This window comes from Dunckerocampus dactyliophorus, chromosome 1 (assembly GCF_027744805.1).
Source record: "Dunckerocampus dactyliophorus isolate RoL2022-P2 chromosome 1, RoL_Ddac_1.1, whole genome shotgun sequence".
NCBI classification, from domain to species: domain Eukaryota; kingdom Metazoa; phylum Chordata; class Actinopteri; order Syngnathiformes; family Syngnathidae; genus Dunckerocampus; species Dunckerocampus dactyliophorus.
Window position 1 is genome coordinate 51,728,538 of NC_072819.1, and position 25,974 is coordinate 51,754,511.

Sequence of the window (25,974 nt, forward strand, 5' to 3'; positions counted from 1 at the left end):
TGTGTGGGGTTTGCATGTCCTCCCCGTGCGTGCGTCCTCCCACATCCCACAAACAAGCATGTTAGCTTGACTGTGAGTGTCAATATGTGCCTTGTGATTGGCTGGCCACCAGCCCAGGGTACCCCGCCACTCGCCCAAGGTCAGCTGGGATAGGCCCCAGCATACCCGCTACCCTCGTGAGAATAAGTGGCATAGAAAAAGGATGGCTGGAAGTTGTCTTTTGTTGTTTAAATACCATTTCCACCTATTTTAGGATTTCCTCCTGTTGTAAATTAGCTTGGCTGTGTTGTAAACGATACCATTAAAATAAAAAAAACTTTTATTATGAAATGATTTAAATACCCCCAAATGGCAAAACTGCCTCTCCCAAAGCCAGCCGGGGTAGGCTCCAGCATCCACTAAGTTAATCAATGTGCTGAATGTCTTGTATACTTTATACTGTGCTATGAGATACCACACACCTTACTGTAATCAGCACGAAATATCGGTATCGCCGATATGTCGGCCTGAATTTTACTCAGTATCGCATCGGTGGTATCGCACCCCACCACCTGACAGGCACGCCCCCAGGTGATAGAAGCGTTTGCAGTGATGAGGATGCTCCAAATAAAAGAGCAGGCCACGTGTCTTTGCATGGTTGAATGACAGCAGGACAAAGTCAAGGCACGTTGCAAGTCAAGTACTGAAGTACAAGAAACACTCCTGAGGTCACGTGATTGAATTCAAGCCCGGGGGGGTTGGGTAAAGGCTTTTATGGCGTATTCAGTCATATTTCACGAGCAAACACACTCCAGTATACTTAAGTATGACTACCACGTGGACCCAAACATTCCACAGGAAGGAGGCTGCTTGAGTGCCAGTAACACAATCAGGTGCTTGTGATGGAGGCGGGCTTCTTGTCGCACGTGGAAACATGTGATAAGTCAAGTTGAAGGAAATATTAGCATGTTGTCACGTAGAACATTCTATCGCATTCAATTCTACCTGGCAACAGCAATCATATTTCAGTAAGTCCCTGAGGCAGCAGATGATGCTCAAACACACCACAATGGACCTCCAGGATGATGATGATGATGTATTGTGCTAGTGCAGAGTCATTTCCTCTTCCTCTTCTCCATCCTCATCCTCATCAGCAGCAGAAAGGTCTTCATGTCTGAGCAAGGGCAGCTGGAGCTCCGAGCTCCTACTGTTCAGCTGCCGTAAGGACGGGAGTTTATCTGAAACAAACGGCAACGTCACAGAGCAACCAGCAGAGGGCGCACGTCATCTAGTTCAGTGGTCCCCAACCTTTTTTGACTCACGGACCGGCTTGTGTTCCCACAAATCTCCCGCGGACCGGGCGGGTTCATACATTATAGCGATCTAATGCATCTTATTTATGATGTATTGTGTAAAACTAAGACATGAATAACATCAAATTAAAAGCACAAAATGAATGGTGACCCACCATCCACCAGTTCAAGTTCCAGCCAACTTTTTCCAGAGAGATGATTACATGGCTGTTTGACGTGTGTGGTAAAAGGCAGTGCTAGCATGAATTAACTTGAGACCAATGTGCACATTAGCACTCGATAAGTCATCAAACTTACCTTTATGCATTCCCACATAGTATCAGCATTTGACACCAAATATGACGTGAAAGAAAAACGGTACAAATACAGTAGTAGTCTATCTGTGTTAGCACACGCACAATGGACAGTGATTCGGATGTAACAGAGACTCCCATTACCCAATACAGTAGACATAATAAGAGAAAATAAGACATAGAAACAGCATGATTTATTCCTGAATATATTTTTGAAAAAGTGAAGCTGTGAACTATGAAGTGAAGTGGTGAGTGATGACTGTATTGTGATATCTTCTACCAATACAACAGACTGATGTCACATGACTAGAGTGAGGATGGAGAGGTTAGCACGTCAATGACTTTGCTGTATTTGGATAATATTGACATGATTTATAAACATGTACTTGTTCCCTTTATCCATACAACCCCCTGACATACATATCACGTGGAAGAAGAAAGTAGCCAATGATCCTCCGTTTCCATGGAAATGCTGAAGTGTACTTACTTTTGGAATAACAGGTCTTGAGAGCCACGTGCAGTGCAATACCACACACACACACTGCAAACCCCAGCCAGTTGAGGGCGCTCATCTTGTCTCCCATCAGCCATGCTGCCAGCAGCAGCGTGCAGACCTCCTGCAGGGAAAGCATCGGTATGCGGGGGAGGCTCCAGTACATGCAGGCCCGATAAAGACAGAGGAGTACCTTAAAGATGCCTGATATGGACAAAGTGAGGCTGGAGGTTCTTGACACCAGCAGAAACTCTGAAAAGCCCAAACCAAAAGCCAGGACTCCTCCCATGCTCAACAAGAGCACAGAATACAAGACAGGCGACAACTCCGTCACGCGGAATAACTTGTCTGAGGTGCTCAGGATCAATCCTGCACACACACAGAAGAAGAATTCTGTCCGTTCGGCTGATGACATCATTACTACTAAATATTTCTTTTTCTTCAGCCTGATCTACTTGAGACATGAGATGTTGGTCAGAAACCTAAACTGAAGTCCTGTTAAAGGCTGCTTGTATTCTGGTTCAAATATGCTGCAAAATATCCATCCATCCATCCATCCATACTGCCTGCCCTCATCAGGGTCACACGTAAACTGGAGCCTATCCCAGCTGAAGGCTGCAAATTCTAAACTATGAAATGATTTCTTTTGAGATATCGTTATTGTGAGCCATGCATCGAGAATGGTATGGTATAGTGAGGTGCCCTACTAAACAACAGTACAACATGTACACCATCTTCAAGTGACTCCAGGAGACTGTTTGGCTTATTGGATAGATGTGTTCATGTCACCTTCATTGTACAGGAAGAGAGGAAAGAGGCCAAGGAACATGAGAGGCTGGAGGTGGTACATGGCGTCCACTGGATTCTGGAGGCCTGCATGGAAAGATGACGGCACAAATATCATTTGGGAAATCACACATTTGTTTATATCATTTTCAATGCTCTTTCTACAGCCGTCGCTCGCCACTTCACGCTTACAATTTCACAGATTCACTCTCTCACTGTGTTTCATGCTTGAAGATGGCCTATTAGGAAACACATTATACAGATGTTAAGTAGTTCCTGCCTAAGTGAAGCATTTTATAGCATACAAATGGTTGAATGACATAAAACACAAATACATTCAAACAATGTTGATGACACTGTATTGTACACTGGCCACCAGGTGTCAGTAATGTTACTGTAATGTTGGCTGAGACACACAAGCACCAGACCTGATGGCCTTCATTGCAGCTTTGAATCATCTCACAACAGCCACAATAATCCCTAATAATAATAATAATAATCCCTAATGATAATAATAATCCCTAATGATAATCCCTAGTAATAATTCCTAATAATAATAATAATCATCTCTAACAATAATGATGACAATAATCACCAATAATAATCATAATCCCTAATAACAATAATAACAATCCCTTATAACAATAATCCCTAATAATACTACTAATAATGATAATCCCTAATAATAATAATTCCTAATAATTATAGTAATACGTAATGATAATCCTGAATAATAATAATTACAATAATCCCTAATAATAAGAGATGATCATCGACCCAAGAACAAGGGAAAAGGAGCCACATAAACCCCTGTTTACTGATGAGACTGAGGTGGAGAGGGTGAAAATCTTCAAGTTCCTTGGCACACACATCAGCGAGGACCTCACCTGGTCTCACAACACCCAACAAATTATGAAGAAGTCCCAAAGGAGACTGTACTTCCTGAGAAGACTGAGGAAATTTTGCATGTCCACCACAATCCTGAGTTGCTTCTACAGATGCACTATGGAAAGTGTCCTTACCGCCTCCATCACTGTTTGGTACAGTAACTGTACAACACGTGATAGGAAGGCACTCCAGCGGGTGATCAAGACCTCACAGAACATTGTTGGGGCAGCCCTCCCCTCACTGCAAGACATTTATAAATCTAGAGTCCTACGCAAACACACAACCTCATCAAGGACAGCACACATCCACAACACTCATTATTCACACTCCTACCGTCAGGCAGACGCTACAGGAGTTTGAAGTCCAGGACCACAAGGCTGGCAAACAGCTTCTACCCACAGGCCATCAGGCTTCTCAACAAAGCACTCACACACTCATAGCACTTTATTTATTTATTTATTAATTCATTCATTTGTATTATTTATCTGTATTAATGTCTCTTCTGTTGTTGTTGCTTAATTTATTGGTATTTATGTTTCTTATGATGGTATTTATGTTTCTTATGTTCTTATTCTTTTTCTTGTGTTTTCTTTCTTTTCTTGGGAGAATGAACAGAATAAGAATTTCATTGCATAGTATAACTGCCTGTTTTACTATGCATATGACAATAAAACTCTTGAATCTTGAATAATAATAATCCCTAATGATAATACCTAATAATAATAGTCCTTAATAATAATAATCCCTAATAATAATAACAATAATAATAATAATAATAAATCCTAATGATAATCCCTAATAATAATTATAATAATCCCTAATAATAGTAATCCCTGATAATAACAATAATAATAACCCCTAATGATAATCCCTAATAATAATTACAATAATCCCTAATAATAATTATCCCTAATAATAGTAATCCCTGATAATAACAATAATAATAACCCCTAATGATAATCCCTAATAATAATAATTACAATAATTCCTAATAATAATTATCCCTAATAATAGTAATCCCTGATAATAACAATAATAATAACCCCTAATGATAATCCCTAATAATAATTATCCCTAATAATAGTAATCCCTGATAATAATGATAATAATAACCCCTAATGATAATCCCTAATAATATTACAATAATTCCTAATAATAATTATCCCTAATAATAGTAATCCCTAATAATAACAATAACAATAACCCCTAATGATAATCCCTAATAAAACCCATGCAAAGGTGAAACTCAACTCTGAACCCCCGACATCACTTCCTGTCTGTCTCTCTGCTCACCAAGGAAACACATTTACAGCAAACACGAGCACAAGTTTTATTTCTGTCTTACTTTCTCATATCAGGCACTCAGAAGAGGCACTGAACAGATGTATTATTCTACACACACTGGTCGCTAGGTGTCACCGCAGGAAGTACTGGAAGTTTAAAAAAGGAACAATCAGGTACTCATCCACTGCTCATGTGTGAATCTATATTGTGTCTTATTTTCTCCTATTATGTCTACTATATAGGCTAATAGAAGTGTAAAGGTGACTATAGGGGTGTTATTTCACGTCTAGAGGGCCCTAATCATGTCAAAAAGTGTATTTAGAAGGTGGTAAACATGTTTTCTATGCTCCAACTACCAAAATAATCCATTTATAAATAAGGAATCCTGTTTGGCACAAATTCATCCATCAGGGTTGGGTCTGGGATCAACTAACCACCAGAAACAAGGGATGGCTGCACATCTTTCTCATTGGTTAACGTCTTTTTACGCTTGTATGACAGTTAAGTAACTTAAAGAAGGAGTGCAAGCAGGCGGATGGTCTTAAGGCCACCAACACACGTTCTGATAAGAGGGACAAGGACTGAGCACTGACCCAACTCGGCTTTCTGCATGAGCACCTGAGTGAGGGTCCATCGGATCCCCCCGATGAAGGACGCCAGCAGCACCATGACGAAGCCCTCCAGGTTGAACTGGGTGGACTGGAAGGTGAACATGAACAGGCCACTGGCGATCAGCACGACCACCAGGACCAGGAATGGGTTCTGGTGGAAAGAGAAAGACTAGAATGGAAGCCAGCACACAGTGGAGGACTGAATAGTTGTCTTATTACTGTTGGCTATCATCATGCATTGTTCCCACAAGCATTCTCTACTAATACGCCATCTATCAGAATTCTTCTGGATCTACACCACTGAAGATTGAATATAATCATGACTAAACTAAATTCAGTTAGTCCATGGACCAACCAACCGCACTGTTGTGAAACGTAGTATTGCAATACTGTGGCCATGACTGGATGCTGTACAGCATGTCAGGGCTCTTCAATGAAAATCCAGTCAGGTCCGTTTATACCATTCTTTTCACAGTGAAGGCTCATATGAAGATCAAATGTAATGAAACCACTGCCTCTCAGATAGTGGGGCGGGCAACCCTGGGGGTGAATTCCAATTTCAATGAATAAAACGATCTTCTACTTCTGTTACTAAAAAGGACTTCAACAAGAAAATCATCTCCATTATTATCAATTCACTTGCTATTGTCGTCACAATACCGTCATGGGGGGGTCCTGTAATACATGGTCTATGTATTTCACATGAATAATCTGTGTATTGAATACAGTAATCCCTCCTTTATGACAGTTAATTGCTTCCAGACCCGACCGTGATAAGTGAAATTCCACCAGGTAGGATTCCTTATTTATAAATGCAATAATTTGGTAGTTGGAGCATAGAAAGCCTGTTTACCACCTTCTAAATACGCTTTTTAACATGATGAGAGCCCTCTAGACATGAAATAAAACCACTATAGTCGCCTTTACACGCCTATTACCCAACATAGTAGACATAATAAAAGAAAATAAGACATAAGATATAGAAAACAACATATATTTTTTACAATTAATGGGCCGTAGTCAGCGTGAAACAGCAATGATGTATTCATTCATGTCTTTTGGAAAAACTGATAGGTTGAAGCCGCACGATTCGAAGCGCCAAGTGGCGAGGGACGACTGCGCATGGATACTCACCGGCTCTTCTATTTTGAAGAGCAGAGAGAACAAGAGAATAAAGAGCACTGCTGAGGACTTGGTCATGGTGTACCTGCAAAGACACGGCTGTCATGAGGCTTCTTTTCCTTTACGTGCCTTGAATCACTGTATGGGACTGTGCATGAATGAATACATGAAAAGGATCAATAACTTACAAGCTAATGGTGATGAATAGGAAGCTCCAGTTGGAGAGTCCAATGTCCAGTGCCGTGGCCAAGGCTGGGAGGGGGGTGGTTCATCACACAGATATTTATGCTACAGACACTAAGATGACTTTGGGTTGATACAACACTCACCTGTGGGAGCTACTTTGTGCAGGTAATCCGTCCAGCTGAGCAGCACGCCAGTCTTCCCCGTCCAGCACTGCACGGCCCGTCGGGTTAGCGCCGACAGGCAGAAGTTGATGGCCAGGTGGACCAGCGTCATGAAGAGAGGATAGTGGAAGGCCTAGAGAAACACACACACCACCCCAGTCAAATACACAACAGCACTATTCCACCAAAACATATTTCATATCTACAGTGTATCATAGCCATCTAATCAATCAATCCATCAATCCATTCTTCCGTTTGCATCCCTAACACTGACTGATGCAGAACGCAAGAGCACAAGAGATACAACATTCAATACAAACACCGTAATTGCAGTGAGATCAATAATCATGAGAAGATATTTCATTTGTGCAGCATTGATTTTGTTCTTGTGGTCATGAGTGCTAATGCTAACATCAGCTAAAGGACGTCAAAAAGCCCAAAGATGAGAATATAATGATGACAGTTTCCTGATCCATTGGAATGCCTGCTACAACTAAAGGTACATTTGTTTGGACAAATATAACGATGAGAACAAACGTAGCTCATCATAAGAGCTGATATATAGCAACTTCCATGCTTTTCTTCATAATAGGTTCTTACATGGAGGGAAAGGCTTCTTGAGACGTCATCTGTACTTCTGTGAAGAAAGTGTCGAACGTTTTGCTCCTCATCTGAAGAGCTTCGTCAGCGAACTAACAAGTGCTGGTAGCCTAGGCCTTAAATACAGTAAGAGTGGGCGGAATTGGTGTGCCAACCCCCTCCTCCTATGGTTCCTTACACTAAGACTGGGCGGAGTAATCCTGCCATTAGCACCTCCGAACAAAGGGAAGTGTAGCTCCCTGTAGTTGGGTCTGAACGACTCTGATACTGGCTAGTTAGCATCTATTGTTCTGGCTCGGCCCTGGCTCCACCTCATTTGCAAGACTAAGAGCTGTGGGTTTTGGTCTCAGTAACCTGCTGAACACAGGGTCCAAATTAAACCTCAAACCACCATTCCGATTCAATGATGGGTTCTGTTGTTTGACAAAAATAGCTTCCTTTACTCCTCTTTCAAAGCATCTGTTTTCTTTGGCTAAAATCTTTACCTCGCTGTCTTCAAAAGAGTGATTGGTTGATTTAAGGTGTAGATGTACTGCTGATTGAGGCCCACTAGAATTGTCCCTGCGATGTTGATAAAGCCTTTTTTGGAGCATTTGCTTAGTTTCCCCAATGTAGTGCTCTTTGCATTCCTCATCTTTACAGTCGATGGAATGAGAACCAACTAGCCTTCTTAGACTGCAAGGTAATTATAGGAGAGGACAGACAGCTACTTACAGAGGTCTTTAGAAAGGCCACACACACTGACCAATACCTGCTTTTTGAATCAAACCATCCACTACAACATAAACTAGGGGTTATTAGGACCCTCCAACATAGAGCGGAACAAATACCAACTAGTGCTGAGGGAAGGAAAAAGGAGACACATGTCCAGAGAGCGGTCTCTACCTGTGGGTACCCACGGTGGGCTTTTAACAAATGTCAAAAGAAGAGAGTAGGGAAAGAAAACCAAAAACCCACAGAAGCAAAAAGGAGAGGAGTGATAGTCCCTTATGTAGCTGGGGTCTCCGAAAAACTCCAGAGGATCTTATGGCAACACAAAATTCCAACCTATTTTAAACCAGTAAATACCCTGAGACAAAAACTAGTGCATCCCAAAGACAAGGCTCCAAACCAAAAACAGAGCAATGTGGTCTATTCCATCCAGTGGTGTCCATTTGTCCAAACAAAAGTACCTTTAGTTGTATCAGGAATTCACGTGAACAAGAAACTGAAGAAACAAAGGTGGTCCAATCAGTTTTTCCAAGACTGTATAACTATCCTCCATTTCCCCAACAAATCAACCAATCATGAAGTCAAATACCAAATTGCCAATGACGATGTTGTTTCCTTGGCAACCGGGGTAGACTCAGCATACTGTAGAAAGCACAGGAAGAATCGCTACTATGGTGCTAGCTTATGGGTCTGGTGTCTGGTGGGGCACTGCACCACTTGCCCCTCATGACCTCTGACCTAAATCCTTTGCTGACACGTGTGGACAAGTTGAATTGGACTGGCACCAAAAAATGGTGTGGCACATCACAGCAATCAAAACGCGTGAGCTCTGACAGGAAGGAGGCGTCAACTGGGAAGCTGAGACGTTCACCCAGTCAGATACGGTGATGATTAAAGTAGGTTCTGGGGGGGGGCCTTCATCCCGACAGTCAACGCTTACTGAGGCGTTTGCGGGGCAAAGGAAATAGAAACAAAACAGCACAAAAGTCGTTGGCTAGATGTTAAATCATCCTGTTAAGGAATAATAGCCAATGTTTATTATTTGTAGTTATTCAAGTGCAATTTTCTTTACGACAGGGTCTATTTTTGATAGTTTTTGGTGTTTTTTTGTTTTTTTAATGTATTATGTTGTTTGTTGAATTTATTTTATCTTGACATTCCAATTGCAATGTAAAATACTCTTGAGAAATGAATGTTTATTGCTTTTGATACGGTGTACTTGCATTATTATTTTATGAATATGAATTATAATTATGAATTTCTCTTGGAGATAAAGTACCTATCTATCTATCTTTCTATCATGCCAAATATTATCATTACATTCATGAAAAAATGCTCTCAAAATAATGTTGCCAATAATATCGTTTATTGTCAGAATTTGTTCTGGTGCCAGGCCTAGGTGCTGTAGGACACAACTCAATCCCAGCTCTGTATGTAATATCAAATACTGTACATGTTCACATTTGATAGCGGCATATTGAGATGTCTGATACATATTTTTAAAGTTTCACTTCCAATGGCAAGGTCATACATGAAAAACTATTGATTCTAAAAAGTAAAAACATTACTTGTCACATTGGTGCAGCATCTTGTTGCTAGGCAGAAGTCACAGACAGATACTTCCCATTCATACATTGATCAAGTGAATGAATACTGCTCTGTATTCATTGTAAATATCTTTCTATCGGCTAGACAGCACCATCTGCTGCATGCATGCATCTTTATGTCAAATCAAATGCACATACCTTCATGAGCCATTTGTTATAGAATGTGATGCCTATGGAGAAGACGTAGTAGAAGAGAACCAGTCCCAAAGTCCGGAGGGTCCTGCACAGGAACTGGACCGGGCACGCCATAAAACAGGCTGCTGGTGTAGAAGAAATGCTATCTGCACAGTGAAGCAATTCTCCTTTTTGGAAACACTTGTACTGCACTGCATTTTAAGACGAGACGTAAAATAAACACACTAGTTGCTAACAGTGTTTGCTAGCAGGTCGCCATATGTTTCAGGTGCTAAATGCTACTACTATTGACTTATTTAGTTACTTACTGACTTATTTATTCTTAAATACAACTTTACTGTAGCACTCACCGTTACACTACACTATACATCTTTTAGCATTTATTTGGCACACTTAATTTGGCAAATAGCACGCATTACCAGTTTAAAAAACACTTAGCTTCAACTGCTGCACAATGGTGACCTCTTAGTGTAGAAAAGTACAAAAAAAACAAATAAGTACATTCAAAATCCATTGTGCTTCTTGAGTCAATCGCGTCTCCACTGACAAATATCAGCATTATTAGCATCATCCGCGATATGACGCTAACCTTGGAAGTGTGTTGGCAGTCCGCATGCGTGGTAGCAGCACGCGCAGCGGAAATAACAGTCAAAGAATTCGCAGACTTATTTGGGTTATTCAAGAAAAGCGATAACTAAAGTACACGTCAGTTACCCGCTGGAAGTGAACGCAGTGGAAAAAGTGCGCCACGGGGGGCAATGTTTCCTAAAAGGCTCGCCAGCTCCTACAGGAATCACTTCCGGGTCGACGACTCAAAAGCGGAAGTTGTCTTGTAAACAACAGCTTGCGCCGGCTGTTGGCTGAATTTCAGGTATGTACTTATTTGCGTAGTTTTAGATGAAATGTAATTCATCCGATATATTTCCCTGGCAGGATGGCGGACGAGGAGGACGAGACCGCCTTCGACGAGGAGCTGGACGAAGGCTGCGGCGGGGTGGACGTGTGCCACGGCCGCAGGAAGAGGCTCTTCTCCAAGGAGCTCCGCTGCATGATGTACGGCTTCGGGGACGACCAGAACCCGTACACCGAGTCAGTGGACATCCTAGAAGACCTCGTCATCGAGTTCATCACGGAGATGACCCACAAAGCCATGTCCATCGGGCGCCAGGGCCGCGTCCAGGTGGAGGACATTGTCTTCCTCATACGGAAGGACCCCAGGAAGTTCGCCAGAGTCAAAGACCTGCTCACCATGAACGAGGAGCTCAAGAGGGCCCGCAAGGCTTTCGACGAAGCAAATTATGGCTCATAATCAGCTGCATACGTTTATCTTTTACACTCATTATTTAGTGATGTGTGTCCTCCATACGTGAAATAAACTTGTTTAATTGTCGTTTAATTATGTCGTCAATGCATACCCCGCTTCTCACCTGAAGACAGCTGGGATAGGCTCCAGCATCCCCGCGAGCGACCCTAGTGGGGATAAGGATGTAATAGAATATACTGTAGAAGATGAATACTGTCAATGCAAAGCTCGTATCATACTCCCTATACAGTCATAAGTCAATTATCACGTGAAAATGAAAACAATGTGCTGATACGGTAATGCTTACAGCACTGAAACAAAGCTTACTGAATGTTAAATCCGTAAGAAATCATTTATTCACATGGCAAATGTGTTTGTGCTCTGTGATTGGCTGGCGACCAGTCAGCTGGGATAAGCTCAAGCATACCCCCGAGACCTTAATTAGGATAAGCGGCATAGTAAATGATTTAAAAGACTACAAATATATTTTTGTGTATCTGCTCCATTACTGTGCAAACGCTTTGTACTTTTCATGACATGTCGTATACGCGTGCACAGCACAGCTACTACTCTCATGACACTTCTGGATGGATGATGGATGGACATTGAAAGAAGGTGGCCAAAAGGAAGAAAGGTTTTGTCACGTGACAGACTGTACGAGTGAGCGTGTTGTGAGTTGATTTATTTAGTCACAAACAGGTTAGCTTCTTTGTACAGAGGAAAGTGATGGACTGGTCTAGCAGCAGCAGCAGGTTCCATCTAGACTACATCTAGATTACAGCTGACCAATAGGGAGGTGACCTCCACTCCTAGCTTTCTGTCGAGGAAGGAGGATGGATGGAGCACATGAGCAGTGGAAGATGCTAGTCTTGGTGCTCAGATCAATTCCATGGAGGTTTTCTTCACTGGGGTGAGAGGAATGTCCATGAGTTAGTCTGCCTCATTACTGCACATTCTCCATCATCTTCAGGAATTCTGGTGATACAACATGGAAGAATTCATTAGGATGCACCACTGCTCTTTTAAAGGCCTGCAAATACACTAGTCAAAGATCCTCTATACAACGAGAGCGCTCAGCTGTTTTAAAGGACCTCCTGCGAACACACTAGTCAAAGATCCTCTATACAACGAGAGCGCTCAGTTGTTTTAAAGGACCTCCTGCAAATACACTAGTCAAAGATCCTCTATATGACGAAAGTGCTGTAGCATGCTTGGAAATAATGGGTGGAGTCTTTCCTCAAAAGCAGCCAAAGGATTTGTTATTTTTACTCAACTACAGAGAGTACAAGGTTTTTATTGGCGGTAGAGTGGAACCTCCAAAGGAAGAAGTGTGTGTTTGGTGGGTTTTATTTTGAAAGCTGCTGTGTAGGATAAGAATCTGTTCATTTGACAGGAAGTTGCAACAAGAAAAACAGGAAAGTGTGGAGTTTCTTACCGTCAAAGTCCAGCATGCCGTCGGCGTTCTTGTCTCCATCCTTCATCAGCTCATCGATCTCATCCTCGGTGATCGGCTCGCCGGTGCTGCGGATGATCAGAGCAAACTCTTCTCTGTCGATGTAGCCGTCGCCGTTCCTGCGCGGCACATGTTCATAAACACGTGCTCACACATGAAATGTGGAATTTCAACGTACTTGTCAAAGACGCGGAAGCACTCGGCCAACTCTTCCTCGCTCTTGCCGGCCTGGTCCTCCTTGAGCAGCCTCACCATCATCACCAAGAACTCCTCAAAGTCGATGGTACCGCTGCCTGTGAGGAAGGAGATGCTGCCTGAGGACCTCAGCTGCACCTTCACATCCGCCCACAACACAATCACTCTTTGCAGGGCTTTCATTCTGAAAATCACACTTCTTATGTGACTTCTTGATGGGGTCTAACAGAAGTCAGGGACGGCTTTCATTTTGAAAATCCACATCCCATTGCTGTCAGACTTCCTATTTGACATCTTGATGTCAATGAAAGCGTCACACGTGCAGATTTTTCATTTTGAAAAGCCGTCAAAGATGCCGTGCGACATTGCTCACCGTCCTCATCCACCTCCTCGATGATCTCATCCAGCTCCTCTCTGGTCGGGTTCTGACCCAGCATCCTCATCACGGTGCCCAACTCCTTAGTGCTGATGTCACCGCCGCCGTCCGTGTCGAACATGTCGAAGGCGGCTTTGAACTCTAGACCAAGACGAGAAGAAAGCTAAGCCTGCCCAAATCCAGCTTTTACTTTGAATACAAAATGAAAAAGTACAATGTTCTTCAGCTTAGTGACTTCCTGTTAGCCAAATTGTGGGAGCCAATTTATTTTGAAATGGAGTCGAGGAAAAGGCTTCTTGAGACGTCATCTGTACTTCTGTGAAGAAGGTGTCGGACGTTTCGCTCCTCATCCGAAGAGCTTCGTCAGCAAACTAATAAGTGCTGGTAGCTTAGGCCTTAAATATACAGTAAGAGTGGGCGGAATTGGTGTGCCAACACCCTCCTCCTATTGGTTCGTTACACTAAGCCTGGGCGGAGTAGTGGTAATGAAATGGAGTGTTAGCACCCCACCAAAAAATAATGATGTTCCTATTTTCTAACAGATAAATACATGCTGTATATTTACACAACAAACAGACGTTGTTCAGCTTACTGGTTAGGTGAACAGTTCATAAAACATAAGGAATAGAAGACATAAGAAATGTATTTAAAATTCATAAAACATAGGAAATGTATCATAAAAGAAATGTATTATAAAAGTTAATAAAACATAGGAAATGTATCATAAAAGTTCATAAAACATAGGAAATGTATTATTATCATAATTTCAACAGTTGTTAAATAATATTTACTGGGCGTCTTAAAAAAAAAAAAAAGTTTATTTTTGCTTTGTGTGAAGTTTGGCTTGAGTTGGGCCTGAAAACTCCCTAGCAACAAGAGGCCAAGTGCTGATTTGCACAAATCAAAGAATATCATCATCATCATGATTGTGTGACTCACCAGCCAGCATTTCCTCGCTCAGGTAGGAGCGGGCCTCTTGTTGTGCGTCGGTCTGGAAGAACAATCATTTTTCATTTTCATCACTTGACTTTATGTTTCCATCATGTTGAGCCAGTGTAGAAAGCTTTCCAACATGCCAGGTATGCATGCACATGTTGCATGGGACAGGGTGAAGAAGGAATGAGTCGGTTGCTTAAAAAGGTCGTGTTGCTGCTGCGGGTGTAAATGAGCTGGGCTATTTCAGGCTCAACACGTTAGGCCAGGCTGCATTTGGCCTGCAGACATCCAATCCTTGGGAATCTGTCACTTTAGCGGAATCCGCACCTGAGCAGCTGCGGCCCACCCTGCACCATGAAGACCCCCTTCCCCCCATAAAACCTCCATGAAACCTGCAAGGGGCTGAGATACATTCAGCCAAAGTTGTAATAATACATGAATACACTGCCAAACCTTCCAATTGCAAATGTGCTTTGTAGGCCAAAAGATCCTTTTTCATAAGTCAGACGTCATCCAAACCAAAAGTAAGCGATTATTGCATTACATGTTTTAAGGCTTACTTCAGGTAGCATGAGTCATACAGTATGTGTCAGTCTTATTGAAATATCTTTGCCTTTTTACCTTCCAAATGCAAGTAGGATTTTTATTATTACTTTCAAAACTTGCTTGGGTTCAAGTAAATATACTGAAATCATTTTCTGAGGTGACACTTTGGAATATTTGTGCCTATTTTCCTTCAACATGCAAAAGAGTATAATAATATTTTGTAGAAGTGCTTAAGAGTAATATATATAATATATATAATACTCATATATAACATATAAGATTAATGCAGTACTGTAAGTGTTTGTCAGGTGTTAGAATACTTAGATGTGTCTTACCATGATGCTGGATTAGCGTCCCCCCCAGGAAAATAAAAGCCCAAAGGAGCGGTCAATCCTTGTGCCCCCCAACAGAGAGACTAGACGTCCAGTGAAGATTTGCGCGCACTTTAAAGCGGGCGACCAGGCCCCGCCCCCTGCTTCTCACAGCTCTTCCACATTTGGTCTCCTGAACTTTTAGGGTTCTTGCTTTGCCCCGAGGAAAGCCAATCTCACTTTGGAGGGGAAGACGTCTTGAGCAACTAAAGCCAGGAGCGCTTTCACCGGATAGTTGAAGACAGCCAGTGTTGGACTAAAAGTGGATTGACAGGCACTTAGACGTCATCTTTTACCCTTCAAGCATTTAAGAGTGACAAATATTATGGTAATAAGTAATCCCACATTAATGGTGGTTCATTGGTTCCACGGCATCCTTATTTATAAATAATAATATATAAATACTGGTACTGTACTTAGTGGGGGTGTCCAATAATATCGGCCCGATATTGGCATAAAAATGTAATATCGGCTGATATCGGTAATATAATGAAAAATGCTGTATATACACTGTGGCTATGGGCTCCACCATCACGGACCATCACGTCCTGCGTTATTCCTCACAGTCGCAACAGGGCTGGCCTAATCTTTTTTTCCATGACTATATAGATACATACATCAATAGATAGATAGATAGATAGATAGATAGATAGATAGATAGATAGATAGATAGATAGATATGTCTAAAACAGGGGTGTCAAACTCATGCCATCAGGGCTGAGACACTGCAGGTTTTCTCTCCAACCAGTTTCTCCAGCAGGTGACTTAATTTATGAGCTCCTCACCTCAAATTGAAGGAGGTGTTGATCGTTAAAATCACCTGCTTTAGTGACTGGCTGCAAAGAAAACCTGCAGTGTCTTGGCCCTCCATGGCACGAGTTTGACACCTCTGGTCTAAAATATCCCTAGTACTCCCTAGTATGCAGAAAACCTGTTTACCACCTTCTAAACACGCTTTGTAACATGATTAGAGCCCTCTACACATCAAATAACACCCCTATAGTCACCTTTGCACTTTCTTTACCCAATATAGCAGACATAATAAGAGAAAATAAGACTTATAAGGCATAGAAAACTTGTTTACACCTTCTAAATACGCTTTTGAACATTTTTTTCTTTTTAACATTATTAGACTAACAGGCAAGGCAAGATGTCACTACACCGCCAGTAAAGCAAGGCAAGTTTATTTCAAGAGCAGCATTTGTACACAAAAAGGAAAAGAGTAAAATCACTTCAGAAAATCATTCCATAAAAACATAAAATCAGCCTAAAATCATTAAATAAAATTCCATAAATCATTCCATTGAAAATTCCATTCCATTCCATTCCATTTTCCTCCGCTTATCCGGGTCCGGGTCGCGGGGGCAGCAGTCTCAGTAGGGAATCCCAGACTTCCCGGTCCCTGACCACCTCCTCCAGCTCCACCGGGAGGACACCAAGGCGTTCCCAGGCCAGCTGTGAGACATAATCCCTCCAGCGTGTCCTAGGTCTTCCCTGGGGCCTTCTCCCGGCTGGGCATGCCCAAAACACCTCACCAGGGAGGCGTCCGGGAGGCATCCGGACTAGATGCCCGAGCCACCTCAGCTGGCTCCTCTCCATGTGAAGGAGCAGCGGCTCTACTCTGAGCTCCTCCCGGATAACCGAGCTCCTCACCCTGTCTCTCAGGGTGAGTCCCGCTAGCCTACGAAGAAAACTCATTTCAGACGCTTGTATCCGCGATCTCGTTCTTTCGGTCATGACCCAAAGCTCATGACCATAGGTGAGGGTGGGAACATAGATCGAACGGTAAATTGAGAGCTTTGCCTTCCGGCTCAGCTCTCTCTTCACCACGACGGTCCGGTACAGCGACCGCATTACTGCCGACGCTGCGCCGATCCGCCTATCGACCTCACGCTCCAACCTTCCCTCACTTGTGAACAAGACCCCGAGATACTTGAACTCCTCCACCTGGGGCAGGACCTCATTCCCAACCCGGAGGGAGCAATCCACCCTTTTCCGACTGAGAACCATGGCCTCGGATTTGGAGGTGCTGAGTCTCATCCCAGAAGCTTCACACTCAGATGCAAACCGTCCCAGTAAACGCTGCACGTCACAGCCCGATGAGGCCATCAGAACCACATCGTCTGCAAGGGGCAGAGATGAGATCCTAGTGCCCCCGAACTGGACTCCCTCGACACCTTGGCTGCGCCTAGAAATTCTGTCCATGAAAATTATAAAAAGAATCGGTGACAAAGGGCAGCCTTGGCGGAGGCCAATGTTCACCGGAAACAGGCTTGACTTACTACTGGCAATGCGAACCAGGCTCCTGCTCCGGTTGTACAAGGACTGAATGGCACGTAGTAGCGCGCCACCAATCCCATACTCCCGGAGCACCCCCCACAGCACACCGCGAGGAACACGGTTGAATGCCTTTTCCAGGTCCACAAAGCACATGTAGACCGGTTGGGCAAACTCCCAAGTACCCTCCAGTACCCTTGCAAGGGTGTAGAGCTGGTCCAGTGTTCCGCAACCAGGACGAAAACCACATTGCACCTCCTGTAGCCGAGGTTCGATTAACGGTCGTAGCCTTCTCTCCAGCACCCTGGAATAGACTTTCTCAGGGAGGCTGAGGAGTGTGATCCCCCTATAGTTGGAACACACCCTCCGGTCACCCTTCTTGAAAAGGGGGACCACCACCCCAGTCTGCCAATCCAGAGGTACTTTTCCCGACTTCCACGCAATGTTGAAGAGACGTGTCAGCTAAGACAGTCCCGCAACATCCAGAGCCTTGAGGAATTCAGGGCGAAACTCGTCCACCCCCGGAGCTTTGCCACTGGGGAGCATTTTGACTACCCCAGATAGCTCAGCCACGGTGATGGAACTGTCCGCGTTCGTGTCCTCAGTCTCTGCTTCCTCTATGGAAGGTATGTCAGTGGGATTGAGAAGGGCCTCAAAGTATTCCTTCCACCGCCCAACTATATCCTCAGTCGAGGTCAGCAGGCCCCCGTCAGCACTGCTTCCCCTTTCCGAGGCGCCGGATGGTTTGCCAGAACCTCTTCGAGGCCGACCAAAAGTCGTATTCCATGGCCTCACCGAACTCCTCCCACACCTGAGTTTTTGCCTCGATCACCGCCGAAGCCGCGTGCCGCTTGGCCTGCCGGTACCTCTCAGCTGCTTCAGGAGTCCCACAAGCCATCCATGCTCGATAGGACTCCTTCTTCAGCTTGACGGCAGCCCTGACCTCTGGTGTCCACCATCGGGTTCGGGGCTTGCCGCCACGACTGGCACCGACCACCTTGCGGCCGCAGCTCCAATCGGCTGCCTCAGCAATGGAGGCACGGAATAGAGCCCATTCGGACTCGATATCCTCATCCTCCCCCGGGATGCAGGAGAAGCTCTGCCGGAGGTGAGAGCTGAAGACTCGACGAACAGGAGACTCTGCCAAACGTTCCCAGCACACTCTCACTACACGTTTGGGTCTCCCGGGTCTGTACGGCACCCTCCCCCGCCATCTAATCCAGTTTATCACCAGGTGGTGATCAGTTGACAGCTCAGCCCCTCTCTTTACCCGTGTGTCCAAAACATGCGGACGCAGGTCTGATGATACGACTACAAAGTCGATCATAGACCTGCGGCCTAGGGTGTCCTGGTGCCATGTGCACTTATAGACATCCTTATGTTGGAACATGGTGTTTGTGATGGAGAAACTGTGGTTCGCACAAGTCCAACAACATCACATTGGGAGGCCGTTCCTCCCAATCACGCCCCTCCAGGTCACACTGTCATTGCCCACATGGGCATTGAAGTCTCCCAGCAAAACGATGGAGTCACCAGTTGGGGTGCTCTCCAGCACCCCTCTGATGGACTCCAGGAAGGCTGGGTACTCTGAACTGCCGTTTGGCGCGTACGCACAAACGACAGTCAGGACCCTTTCCCCAACCCGAAGGCGTAGGGAAATGACCCTCTCGTTCACCGGGGATGACTCTAACACAGAGGCACCGAGCCGGGGGGCTATTAATAATCCCACACCAGCTCGCCGCCTCTCCCCTGCAGCAACTCCAGAGTAGAACAAGGTCCAGCCCCTCTCGAGGAGTTTGGATCCAGAACCCAAACTGTGGGTCGAGGTGAGTCCGTCTATATCTAGTCGGAATGTCTCAACCTCTCTCACAAGTTCGGGCTCCTTCCCCGCTAGAGAAGTGACGTTCCATGTCCCAAGAACCACATTTGGCCGCCGAAGACCAGGTCGCCTAGGTGCCCGCCCTCGACCGCCACCCAAAACGCAATGCACCAGACCCTTATGCTTGCCCCTGCAGGTGGTGGGTCTACGGGGAGGAGATTCCGTGTGGCTTCTTCGGGCTGAGCCCGGCCGGGTCCCACGGGTGAAAGCCCGACCACCAGACGCTCGCCTGCGAGCCCCTCCCCCAGGCCTGGCTCCAGGGTGAGGCCCCGGTATCCTACTTCCGGGCGAGGTGCGGTCTCTCCTTGTGTGTTTGTTCATACGGGTCTTCTGAATCACTCTTGGTCTGGCCCGTCACCCAGGACCTGTTTGCCTTGGGAGACCCTACCAGGGGCATATAGCCCCAGACAAAATAGCTCCTAGGATCACTCGGGCACACAAACCCCTCCACTACGGTAAGGCGGTGATTCACAGAGGGGTCCATTGAAAAATAAATCAATAAAAATGAAGAGTGCAGATAAAACAGTTCAGTTGTCAAATGCACAGTTGAAGAGAAGTGTTTTCAGCTTGCATTTGAACATTGCCAAAGGCTTGTCGCACATCTTCTGGAAGATTGTTCCAGCATAAAACCAAAACGCAGCCTCACTGTGTTTAGTCCTGACTCTGGGCACCCACAGGAGACCCCTCCCTGAGCTTCTCAGGGCTGGAGATGGTTTATGTGGCTCTAACATGTCAGAGATGTACTTTGGAGCACGACCATGAAAAGACTTGTACACAAGCACAGCTGTTTTTAAAGTCTACTCTCTGAGCGACAGGAAGCCAGTGCAGAGACCTGAGTACTGGACTAATATGGTCATATTTCCTGGTTCTAGTCAGGACTCGAGCAGCAGCATCGTGGATCTACTGCAGCTGTTTACCAGCTGGTTTAGAGAGCCCGATGAGAAGGCGTTAGAGTAGTCCAGCCTGCTGGACACAAAGGCATGGATTAGTCTCTTTAAATGTGGCTTAGACACTATTCCTGTGATCTTGGCAATGTTTTTAGATGGTAAAAATCTGATGAAGGCATTGATTTAATGTGGCTGTTAAAGTTCATATCTGAGTCCATTATTACCCCTAGATTTCTAACCTGATGATTAGGTTTTAGAGAAAGAATCTCAAGGTGGCCAATAAGACTTTCTCTTTGCTTCTGTGGGCCAAAGACAATGATTTCACTTTTGTCTGAGTTTAGCTGGAGAAACTTGTTTTGCATCCACACACTGATCTGTTTGATGCAGTGACAAAAGTACACCTGTAGGACCATGTTCACCGCAGAACTGCGTGTGGTCTTCATAGTTATGATAGGACACATTGCAGCTGCATATTATCCGGCCTAAAGGAAGCAAGTACAGATTGAACAATAGCGGCCCAGGACTGGTTCCTGGGGAACCCCGCAGGTCATAGCCATTTGGTCTGAGACACAGTTACCAATTACCAACATCAGCTCATCAGACCCTAACAATTAGAAATAACTATGGACCTAGATTTCTCTTGCCCGGACACGGGCCAAAGGGGTTGAGTGCAGAGTGAGCTGGGTGGCGGGCAAAGGCGGGAACTTTGGCGGTCCGATCCTCGGCGGCAGAAGCTAGTGCTTGACACATGGAATGTCACCTCTCTGGTGGAGAAGGAGCCTGAGCTGGTGCACGAGGTGGAGAAGTTCCGGCTAGATATAGTCGGACTCACCTCGACGCACAGCAAGGGCTCTGGAACCAGTCCTCTTGAGAGGGGGTGGACTTTATTCCACTCTGGCGTTGCTAGCAGTAAGAAGTGACAGGCAGGGCTGGCAAATCTTGTTGCCCCCCAGCTCAGGGTCTGTACTCTGTAGTTTAACCCGGTGAACAAGAGGGTAGTTTCCCTATGCTTTCTGGTGGGGGGAAAGGTGGGAGGGAGCACTGGAGAGTGCTCGCTCTCGGGATTCTCTTGTTCTGATGGGGGACTAGAACGACAGTGAGACCTGGAAAGGCGTGATTGGGAGGAACAGCCCCCCTGATCTGAACCTGACCACTGTTTTGCTATTGGACCTCTGTGCTGGTCACCATAACAAGCACCATGTTCAAGCATAAGGGTGCCCACATGTGCACCCTGGGGCGTAGATCAATTATTGACTTTGTGGTCGTGTCGTCGGACTTGCGGCCAAATGTCTTGAACACTCGGGTGAAGAGTGGGGTGGAGGTGTCAACCGATCTCCACCTGGTGGTGACTTGGCAGACCTGGCAGGCCCAAACGCATTGTGAGGATCTGTGGGAAAAGTCTGGCAGAGTCTCCTGTCAGAGCACCTCTGGGAGAGCTTCGACCATGTTCCGAGGAAGGCGCGAGACATTGAGTTTGAATGGGCCATGTTCTGTGCCTCCATTGTTGCGGCAGCTGATCGGAGCTGTGGCCGTAAGGTGGTCGAGTCCTGTCGTAGAGTTAATCCCACCGTGTATGGTGGGGATGGTGTTCTGCTGCCCTTGACTCGATATGTTGTGGACCGGTGGAAGGAATATTTTGAAGACTTCCTTAATCTCACCGACCCATCTTCCAATGAGGAAGCAGTGCCTGGGGACTCCATGGTTGGCTCTCCTATCTCTGGGGCTGAGGTTGCCAAGGTGGTCAAAAAACTCCTTGGTGGCAGGGCCCCGGGGGTGGATGAGAGCCGCCTGAAGTTCCTTCAGGCCCTGGATGCTACGGGCATGTCTTGGTTGTTGACATGACTCTGCAGCATCGCATGGACATTGGGGGCGGTGCCTCTGGATTGGAAGACCGGGGTGATGGTCCCCCTTTATAAGATTGGATTGTGTCTTCCAACTATTGTGGGATCACACTTCTCAGTCTTCCTGGTAAGGTCTGTTGACCTTACCAGGTCATTGAAATTCTTGTTCTGTTCATTCTCCCAAAAAAAGAAAGAAAAACACAAGAAAATGAATAAGAACATCAGAAGCTCTCAATTTAGCGGTGATCTACGTTCCTAACCTCACCTATGGTCATGAGCTTTGGGTAGTGACCGAAAGGACAAGATGGCGGGTACAAGAGGCCGAAATGAGTTTTCTCTGTAGGGTGGCTGGACTCTCCCTGAAAGATAAGGTGAGAAGCACTGTCATCTGGGAGAAACTCAGCGTAGAACCGCTGCTCCTCCACATTGAGAGGAGCCAGATGAGGTGGCTCGGGCATCTGGTCAGGATGCCTCCCGGTTCAGGGCACATCCGACCAGTAGGAGGCCTCGGGGTAAACCTAGGACACGTTGGAGAGAGTACATCTCTCAACTGGCCTGGGAACGCCTTGAGATCCACCGGGAAGAGCTGCACCAAGTGGCCGGGGAGAGGGAAGTCTGGGCTTACCTGCTTAGGTTGCTGCCCCTGCGACCCAACCTCGGATAAACCGAAGAAGATGGATAGATGGACATGATTAGAGCACTCCAGACATGAAATAACACCCCTATAGTCACCTTTACACTTCTACTACCCAATATATCTACCCAATATAGTAGACATAATCAGAGAAAATACAACATAGACAACATAAATAAGCCATAAGACAGACACATTTTTCTGGACAGTACTTCCTGTGGTGTCATCAATGTTGTCATGAGCTAGGGTGCTGCTCTACTGCCATCTAACTGTCATTTGTTGCAGCACACCTGTTAGCAATCAGCCGTTGGACTATTTAGACCCTGCCTTGCTACCTACCTGTCGCCAGATTGTCCTTGTTTTCATTGTTTGCCTTGTGTCCTCGCTTCCTGGTCTACCTTTCCCTGCTTCGTGAGTACTTGTTTATCCTGTTTGCAGTACAGCAGCAGTGAGTTTTTGTTATTGTTAGTGCTGCTTGGTTTTCAACAGCTTTTTGCTTTCTGTTTTTTCCTGCTAGTCTTGTTGTCAGCAATGATTTTTGGTTTTTGTATTTGTGTGCAGTGCCCTTACTGTAGTTATTCCTTTTTTGTTATGTACTTTTTTTCCACGGCTCAGCCCAGAATTTTGGTTGTACTTTTTCCCTGTGAGCATTCTCGTTTTGTTCTACCTCCTGTGAACGTATTAATAAATTTATGTTACACTGACTCTTGTTCCTCTGCATCTTGGGATCCTATTACTACATGCCGACCCGTGACAAATGTAACATTATTGACACCTAGTGACCAGTGTAGAATACTACATATCATCTCATTGCCTTTGAATGCGTCTTCTGAATGCCTTACATTGATTTTACTTCATTTAGACCTTTTCATGCTATTATGAAATGTTTTTAACTAATAATAAGCCATTTTATTTTGAAATGTATTTGTAAAAACCATGATAGAGTGACGCTGCGAAGTGAGGGATGACTGTAACTATGGAGTTAAGAGATATACGTATGTACATGTATGCCAATCAATCAATCAATGAGAGTGTTTGATCTTCAGAAAGACAACTATGACCCTTTGGGCCTCAGGACCCCCGGTTAGGACCAACTGGATGAAGTTGTGAAAAGGTGGATTTCTGGTTTTGTCATGAAACTCAAGACCATCTCGGTGGTCTGGGCCAGACCCCCCCCCCCTCAATGCACCCTGAATACCAATGAAGAGACGAGGCCAGAAGACTAGCCCCCCCACCAAAAGACATGTAGCCTGCTGCTCCTTATATGGAGGGAGGAGGGGTGGGCGGCAGCTTGGTAGGCCTCAGCTTCTGATATATTTGGTTTTTGTTTGTTAGCTAGCAGGCTACTTCCTGGTGAGCGGTGACGTTATAAAACACTGCAAAAGGTAAACATCACAGCAAATCGCAATCGCAGATAATAATGTAGTTATGCCCGCCCGTGGCTGTGAGCAGTAAAGTGAGGAGACCACCATATCTCTGCCTTTCTGTTGGTGATCTTGCAGGAAAAGTTTGGCTGGAAAAAAAAAAAAGCACGCTTGGCTCAAACATATCCACAATTTCCTCCTTGCAAAGTGTTTTTAAGCAGGATTTTAAGAATTAGCAAACACGAGCAATGGGTGCAAAGTGCTTTATTTCACATAGAGGTGCTGGAAGAGTACTTCCAGCAAGCATGGAGGTGCTGGAAGAGGACTTCGAGCAAGCATGGAGGTGCTGGAAGAGGACTTCGAGCAAGCATGGAGGTGCTGGAAGAGGACTTCCAGCAAGCATGGAGGTGCTGGAAGAGGACTTCCAGCAAGCATGGAGGTGCTGGAAGAGGACTTCCAGCAAGCATGGAGGTGCTGGAGGACTTCCTACAAGCATGGAGGTGTCAGGCTCAGGGAGCTGTGTTACTTGGATCCCAAAATGCAGACACAGGGACTAGTCCAAAAGTTCAAGATGTATTTAATGTGCAAACAGAGGAGGCAAAAACAGGAACTCAGGGCGACGGTGCAAAAACTAAGGAGGGCCCAATGAGCAAAAATAGGGACAGCAATGAACAAAAAAGGTACTGGTACTACCACTTGAGCTGGACGGAGGTCTGGTGCAGCAGGATGGTAGAGCTGGTTGGATTGGTAAGAAGAACTGCAACAGGAGGATAAACAGTAAGTGGTAGCAGGAGCAAGCACATGGTCTGGAAGCACAACCATTGAGAATAATCCAGCACTGGCTGGCTGCAGGTAAGGAGATTAAAAAGGTAGTTGATTGAACACAGCTGCAGAGATCCGGTAGCTCCGCCCAGCTCAGGAGGCGTCACAGTCTGAGTAAGTAAGCAGAGGAGAAGTCAGCAATATCATACCACATCACGGAAAACAGCACAAAACTAAAACACGTGTCACGGTAGAGCGTGACAGGAGGTGCTGCAAGAGGACTTCCTACAAGCATGGAGGTGCTGCAAGAGGACTTCCAACAAGCATGGAGGTGCTGGAGTACTTCCTACAAGCATGGAGGTGCTTTCAAGGTGGTGGTGATTATATTTATATTGGGCTGTCAAAAATAGCACGGTGATGGCAGGAGCTTTTCATGCATACAAATACAAATACAAGTACTGTATATACTGTATAGTATTACACAGTACCATCCTTTTATCTTTCTTTCAATAAAACAGCAAATAAAAAGGCCACATAGTTGCAAATGGTGATTAATCATGATTAATTCATTGGAAAACTGTGATTTTGGGGCATTTGACAGCACTAAATATACTGGATATGTATGCTGTATATACTGTAAATATATATACTGTATATGTATGCAGTATATAAATAAATAAACATATATATATTATATTATTATATTATATATAAATAAATATATATACTGTATGTTTCTAGACAAGCTGAGCAGCAGCTCCAGTGATGACGTCCAAGAAAAGAAGTCCTCTTCAAATATGTTCATTGTTCAAAGACGCTTGTGAAGGAGAACATGATGGACTTTATTGAACGTTCTCCATCATCTTCAGAAACTCTGCAAGCACAAAGAAAGCATGTTTTATACAATGCAGTAGATCTTTCATAAAGATGTATATAGCATTTATATAGATACACATTTACGTCCATATAGGGTGACAAGCA

General features: G+C 44.9%; 4 protein-coding genes across 13 annotated transcripts in view; 1 reads left to right on the plus strand and 3 right to left on the minus strand.

Moving 5' to 3' along the window:
- Window positions 1-708: 708 nt before the first annotated feature.
- Window positions 709-10,946, minus strand: slc35c2 (solute carrier family 35 member C2). Of its 10 annotated transcripts, none has more exons than XM_054767164.1 (10): window positions 10,671-10,946; window positions 10,173-10,315; window positions 7,099-7,249; window positions 6,958-7,021; window positions 6,782-6,854; window positions 5,630-5,798; window positions 2,868-2,951; window positions 2,272-2,447; window positions 2,073-2,202; window positions 709-1,217 (listed from the first exon to the last, which is right to left on the minus strand). In XM_054767164.1, the coding sequence occupies exons 1-10, from the start codon at window positions 10,738-10,740 to the stop codon at window positions 1,084-1,086; spliced, it is 1,194 nt and encodes a 397-aa protein (XP_054623139.1). In that variant the 5' UTR covers window positions 10,741-10,946; the 3' UTR covers window positions 709-1,083. The 10 variants fall into 10 exon arrangements, with proteins under 10 accessions (XP_054623139.1, XP_054623314.1, XP_054623230.1 ...); XM_054767339.1 differs by having other exon boundaries at window positions 710-1,217; window positions 10,173-10,291; XM_054767255.1 differs by having other exon boundaries at window positions 710-1,217; window positions 10,173-10,294; window positions 10,671-10,945.
- taf13 (TATA-box binding protein associated factor 13) lies at window positions 10,926-11,559 on the plus strand. Its single transcript, XM_054768256.1, has 2 exons — window positions 10,926-11,040; window positions 11,103-11,559. The coding sequence occupies exon 2, from the start codon at window positions 11,104-11,106 to the stop codon at window positions 11,476-11,478; it is 375 nt and encodes a 124-aa protein (XP_054624231.1). The 5' UTR covers window positions 10,926-11,040; window position 11,103; the 3' UTR covers window positions 11,479-11,559.
- Window positions 11,560-12,136: 577 nt separating this feature from the next.
- tnnc2.2 (troponin C2, fast skeletal type, tandem duplicate 2) lies at window positions 12,137-15,390 on the minus strand. Its single transcript, XM_054785055.1, has 6 exons — window positions 15,314-15,390; window positions 14,436-14,487; window positions 13,494-13,637; window positions 13,104-13,218; window positions 12,908-13,044; window positions 12,137-12,447 (listed from the first exon to the last, which is right to left on the minus strand). Exons 1-6 carry the CDS (start codon window positions 15,314-15,316, stop codon window positions 12,416-12,418), a joined length of 483 nt encoding a protein of 160 aa, XP_054641030.1. The 5' UTR covers window positions 15,317-15,390; the 3' UTR covers window positions 12,137-12,415.
- Window positions 15,391-24,490: 9,100 nt separating this feature from the next.
- LOC129186616 (troponin C, skeletal muscle-like) overlaps window positions 24,491-25,974 on the minus strand; it is a 17,049-nt gene continuing 15,565 nt past the window's right edge. Inside the window, exon 6 of the mRNA XM_054785042.1 lies at window positions 24,491-25,867. Within this exon, the coding sequence (XP_054641017.1) occupies window positions 25,836-25,867 (32 nt within the window). The 3' untranslated portion in view covers window positions 24,491-25,835. The remainder of the gene's footprint in view (window positions 25,868-25,974) is intronic.